This window comes from Emys orbicularis, chromosome 7 (genome assembly GCF_028017835.1).
Source record: "Emys orbicularis isolate rEmyOrb1 chromosome 7, rEmyOrb1.hap1, whole genome shotgun sequence".
Taxonomy (NCBI): domain Eukaryota; kingdom Metazoa; phylum Chordata; order Testudines; family Emydidae; genus Emys; species Emys orbicularis.
In genome coordinates, this window is record NC_088689.1 from 42,297,331 (window position 1) to 42,303,330 (window position 6,000).

A 6,000-nucleotide genomic window follows, 5' to 3' on the forward strand; every position below is an offset into this window, starting at 1 on the left:
GACTGATTACATGACCATGTAATCACATGATGCAGGAGGACCTGAATACAAGATGGTATGATGATCATCATTTTCAGCACCTTAGAGCACAATGAACCTACTGATAGGATTAAGAAGAAGGGTTCTAAAGTGATATTTATTGTCTAAACAGTAAGGAAACATCACGAAGGATTGACCTAATGCTGACCATTATTAAAATGATTTTTGGCCTGTTGAATTTTGGCAAAGGGGAAAGTTATGAAAAAGTCCTTATTTTATTCATGTGCAAATGAGTGCCCTCTACATTATAGAATAAAATAGCAACTCCTCTGCTACACTCTTCAGTAAATCACTAATTAGGTGCAAGATGGCAGCTAGCTTCCCAGGCTGACAGCAGCTGGGTGTTTCATAGAACCATAGAATATCAGGGCTGGAAGGGACCTCAGGAGGTCATCTAGTCCAACCCCCTGCTCAAAGCAGGACCAATCCCTGCTTTGAGCAGGGGGTTGGACTAGATGACCTCCTGAGGTGGAGAGACAGAGACAGATGAAGGGTGTGTGTGGAAGTGGAAGTTCTGGGAAAGGATAAGATCAAGTCACTCGGAGCATCTCGGTGCTGAATTAGAAACAGGCATTGAGACAGGAGCTCAAACAAGCAGCTGGTTATTCACTGCAGCAGCTTTGTTAACTGAAACATACACTGAGCATGATACTCCTCTTGCTGATATCAGTAAAGGGGGATAGAGGTAAACTTACCCGTACAACCTTAACTTCAGCATTTCCTGACTGAGTGGTTCACTTTGCACAAAGTGCAGAATCTGGTTTATGTGTATATAACCTCTTCAGTAAGAATCCTGATTACCAAACATTTGAGACCTCTGGTCTCACTTGTTTGGTAGAAGACTTCTCCCTATGCCAACCTCTGTCTCTCACCGAACTGTGTGGACTCTAAATTAATAGCCTTTCTTTCTTAAGAAACACTCTGACACACGCTGGATAACTTCCTATATGAGTCTTTATCTTCCCACTGAAACCAAATGACATTATGTGGATGTGGCTACATGGCAAACCCTGTCTATATTCACTCTTAGCGCCTTTCTCTAAATGGAAGCGTACCTGTTGTTTTTTCCTGAGTACAATAGCTGTAATGCTTTTGTTGCCTATGTAAGTGCTGAGAGCGTCTGAAAATCTGTTTTTTTTTTTAAATCAGTGTATAGGACCATGAATAAAAAGTGAGCTATCTAATAGCTTTTTATTTGAAAGATGTTGACTATTTATCTAGTCGACAACCCTGGGGTGATACATTGGTTATCTTCCATCCCCATGGATAATACAGAGTCCTTCTCCTAATGAAGAGGCTGTCATGCATTATCAGGCTTCAGGAGCTGTCTGTTCAGAGAGTCCAGGCATTAACAGAAAAGGAATTGATTGTAACAGGACTGTTTCCTTAGCATGCCCACAGCAAGGGCAGTGTATGTACACTATTTAAATCTGTCTCCCTTCCACCCCTGCTCACTTTACATATCCATGAGGGGGGATGGCTGAGGCTAAGTCTGAGGTACTTCAGGAGAGGCATGTGCCTGGCTTACGGATAAAAGGAAATCTTTGGGCTGAAGTGCTGTCAGTCCCTCTCTGCCCTTTTCATAAGCACTACATTTTTAGCAAAAACAAGGCAACATTGTAACTTTTCCAGAACTCCGCCAAAGCTAACAAACCCTGCAAATGCTAACACAAACAGTTAAAAAGTGGCTTATAAAATGTTTAAGCACCAGATGTAGGAAAGTACGAGGTTTTATTTGTTACCATATGTATGACCATAGTTCAAGCTTTTGTTAGGTTAAGTATGCACTGGACCTGTCACAGCTCCTCTGACTACCCGCTCTAACAACAACCACAGCTCCTTTAGCTACCCAGACATCTGTTGGAAAAGTAATATGGTAAAACACAAAATTTCAAATAAGTTCTTGGACTATATTGGGGACAACTTTTTCTTTGCGAAAGCCCAGGAAGTAACCAGGGGAACAGCCAGTTTAGACTTCCTTCTGACCAACAGTGAGAAATCAGTTGTGAATCTGAAGGTGGAAGGCAACTAGGGTGAAAGTGATCGTGACATGATAGATTTCATGATTGTAAGGAAAGGAAGGAGTGAGAGCAGCAGAATAAGGACAATGGACTTAAAAAAAACACCAGACTTTAACAAACTCAGAAAACTGGTAGGTAAGGTCCCATTGGGAAGAAAATCTTAAGGGATAAAGGAATTCAGTAGAGCTGGCAGTTTCTGAAGGAAATAATATTAAAGGCACAACTGCAAACTATCCTGATACGAAGAAAAGATAGGAAGAACAGTAAGAGGCCAATATGGCTCCATCAGGAGCACTTTAGTGAACTGAAAATCAAAAAGGAATCCTACCAAAAGTGGAACATGGATATATCGCTAAGGAGGAGTACAAAAGAATAACACAAGTAGGGACAAAATCAGAAAGGCAAAGGCACAAGATGAATTACACCTAGAAAGGAATAAAAAGGCAATGAGAAGAGTTTATTTAAATATATTAGGAGCAAGAGAAAGTTGAAGAATGTGTAGGTCCTCTACTTAGCAGGGAAGGAGAAGCTAATAACTGATGACATCAGGAAGGCTGAGGTGTTTAATGGCTTTTTTGCTTCAGTCTTTACTAAAAAAAAGGTTAATGGTGACCAAATACAACTAATATTAACAACAAGGGGGAAGGGACACAAGCCAAAATAGGGAAAGAACAGGTTCAAGAATATTTAAATAAGTTAGAAGTATTCCTGTTGGCAGGGCCTGATGAAATTCATCCTTGGGAATTTCAGAAATGAGCTGAAGCAATCTTGGAACCATTAGCAATTATCTTTGAGAGCTCATGGAGGATGGGTGAGGCCCCAGAGGAGTGGAGAAGGACAAACAAATTTCTACCCTTCATCGTGAAAAAAAGTAGATGTATTGTTTTGTTGGTGGCATTATTAGATATTGTGTGACCCAGTATTTCCAAAGGTTTGGCTTTTGGTGATTTATTTGTTTTGGTTTTCGGTGGGGGTTGTGCCAGGTTGGTGAACCATGCTAGTACTGCTGAAAGGAGCTGTTAGGAGAGCAGACCAGAGGTGCTGCAGTGTTGTTAAAGATTCCTGTAATAGGAGCAAGTTTTGCACAAACAGAGGGAGAGAAAAATCCCTTTTTTTCTTTTTTCCCTTTCTTTCCCTAGAGATATGCAGAGCTGCAGCAGTGGACCTCTGCTGCCTTCCCCCATTACTCACATCATTGTCCCTACCGTTGTATAGAAAGCACATTTCTGTAAGAGTTGCCCCTCTTGTTTTGTGTGGTGTTCTTTTTAATCCTGTTCATTTACACAGGTGGTTTTACATCAAGGGCAACGGGAATGACATCCTGGTAAACTTCTGTGCTCAATACAATCCAGCCTGTATACTCAGAGGAATTTAAGACTCTTCCTTTTCCCTTTCCCCCTCTTTTGCTTTCAGGTGGCAGCCAAGGCTGGAGTTTACGAGATCCTGAATCAGCTGGGGTTTGCTGAGTTTGAGAACCTAGAAGACAAGTCTCTCTCCAACCTCCGCTATCGCTGGCAGGAACAGAGCCGTAGCCAACTTCCATTCCGAGGGGAGTTCGTTTAGGACCCAACGCTGTGAGGCACCTTGGGAATTTCTACGTTTCTCCAGACTTGGCTGGTTCTCTTGCTTTTTATGGGTGGGGGGAGGGAGAATTTGCCTTAAGGAAAGACTTTGTTTCCAGAAAGATTGGAGGGGGATGGGACACACCTTAAACTGACTTTAAAAAACAAAAATTTATAGTGTTCTGTTAGACACAATAAAAATATTGTAAATTAAATAACAGGTGTCTAATTGAAAACATTATGTAACCTTTAAAAAAAATCTCTGAAATGTTTAAAACACAATCTTCTGAATTTAGTGAATGTATTAGCAGCAAGTGCCAAATTTTTCATGGCCTTCCTCACTTTCCCACTATAGCAGTGCAGACTATGCACTATATATAGAGAGAGTCATATAAATGTAAAAGAATTTGCAGGCCAACTTGGGATTCATGAAGAATCCCGTAGGCACTAGAATGAGATCTGGATTTTTATGTTTGTGCATATTTATTACACTTTTAAAAATTAACTTTATTAACAAACTGGAGGTGTTTGAGTAAAATATAAGCCAATAACTTCCCACAGCCCTGCTACAGTCAAAAGCCTTGTTTCCAGTGCCTGGACGCTTCTGTTGCAGTATGGCACCAAAGTTTCTGTTTAGCAAAAAGCCACATTTTGTGGATCTAGAAATAAAAGATGAAATCTTGGTCCAACTGAAATCAACAGGAATTTTGCCATTGAAATCAGGATTTCACACAATGTATCTAAAGCAATTAAATAAAACCTTCACAGAGGAAATAATAAAAAAGAAGGGATTGGAAAGATTGAAAAATAAAATGAATTAAGAGTGTTCAGATAAGGAATAAAGTCGCATTCCCACTATCACATCTGAGGGAGAGGCTGGTTGCAGAAGTTTGATGAGCACAAAAGGAATAGTCCAGAGCTAGTATGAATAGGATGACAAAATAAGGTATGAAGTACAAATGCACAAGCATGCAGTCTGTCTCTTTCCGAATCGGCTTTCATCGGTTGCCAGCAGTTCAGAAGGTGCATACATCAGAAATTAAAAAGTGATTTTTTTGAAAAAATTAAAATACCAAGAGGTGTGTGTTTTATTTGGAATTGTTCCTATTGCTACTCCAAAATCCAAGCACCAAGGCTTCTGTTTATTAAGCATTTTATTTTTGGCTTCTTTCTGATGGAGCGTTTTGTTTACTTTTTATAAATGCACAGCATCAGATCAAGTATTTTACATCTCCAGCAGGATATTTTAGGGTCTGAATTATTTGCTGGTGATATAACTGAATAGATAAATTGGTAACTTGCAAGAGGCAGTTGCTATTTCTTTTTCTTTTGTTACCTCTAACAGCCATCTGACAGCATAAAATGTTTTCTCATCCCCTATCGTAACTGAAAGGTGGTTATGTTGAAGTGACATAAAACCAAATTAAACTTGCTCATTGAAGGTAGTTTATGGCACCAGTATGCAAAGAACTTTGAAACAGCCCTGTTCTTTATTGATTTCTGTTACAAACAGATGTATATCAATTTTTGTATTCAGTTCCTTTCCTTTCTTATAATGGAACATATACTGTATTTTTTGCAAAACTACTGTACAGCTGTATGCCTCCACTTTGTTTCTAAATTTTACGTGATCTTTTGGGTTTCTCTGTGTGTGTTTATTTCATTAAGGTTAAAGATCTTTGTGGGGAGTAGGGCGCCTAAATACCTTTCAGGATCTGTGCCTAAGTGTTCCCTGCTTCGCCAAAACAGTTTTTCAGGGAATTCTTGTGACTAACCTGATAACTTCATGTTTTATAGAGTGCTACTAACAAATCTACCATATTACAGGTTTCCTGAAAGTTGTACCTTTAACATTTCTTGTAACTGGGCAAAGACCATTGTGTTTCTCCAAAGGGACATTTTGTTCCTTAAAGGTATGATGTCTGGGGTGAATTCTGGCTCCATTGAAGCCAGTGGCAAAACTCCCAGTGACTTCAGTGGAGCCATGATTTCACCCCTCATGTCCACATTTCCATAGGCCATGAGCATTCGATTTATGGTTTCAGAAAACCTCTCTCTTGTACAGAATCTTCCTTACTGGGCTTCAGCATTATTCTGCCTAGACTGTCATAAGGCAACAAAAATGGCTAAAAAGCAATAAGCCTAGGTACTGGGTAAAGCAAATTTGGTCTCTTTACCTCTCATAACCAGTTCTAAGAGGTGCATTCTAAGCACCAAGCCTAAAAGAAATTGGAGACAGACTGTGCCTGCCCTTCCCTCAACGGGGACTTCACGTAGATCCTTTCAGGTGTAAAAGGCTCTGGTAATTCAGTAGTTGATGCAACTGATGTTCTTTGACATCTCTTAATGAAATTAAAACTACTCTGAAAGGGGATTGT

General features: G+C 39.8%; 1 protein-coding gene across 1 annotated transcript in view; it reads left to right on the forward strand.

The window, feature by feature from the left end:
- Positions 1–3,623, forward strand: part of PALD1 (phosphatase domain containing paladin 1) — a 122,610-nt gene extending 118,987 nt beyond the window's left edge. Inside the window, exon 19 of the mRNA XM_065408334.1 lies at positions 3,474–3,623. Within this exon, the coding sequence (XP_065264406.1) occupies positions 3,474–3,623 (150 nt within the window). The remainder of the gene's footprint in view (positions 1–3,473) is intronic.
- Positions 3,624–6,000: the final 2,377 nt, after the last annotated feature.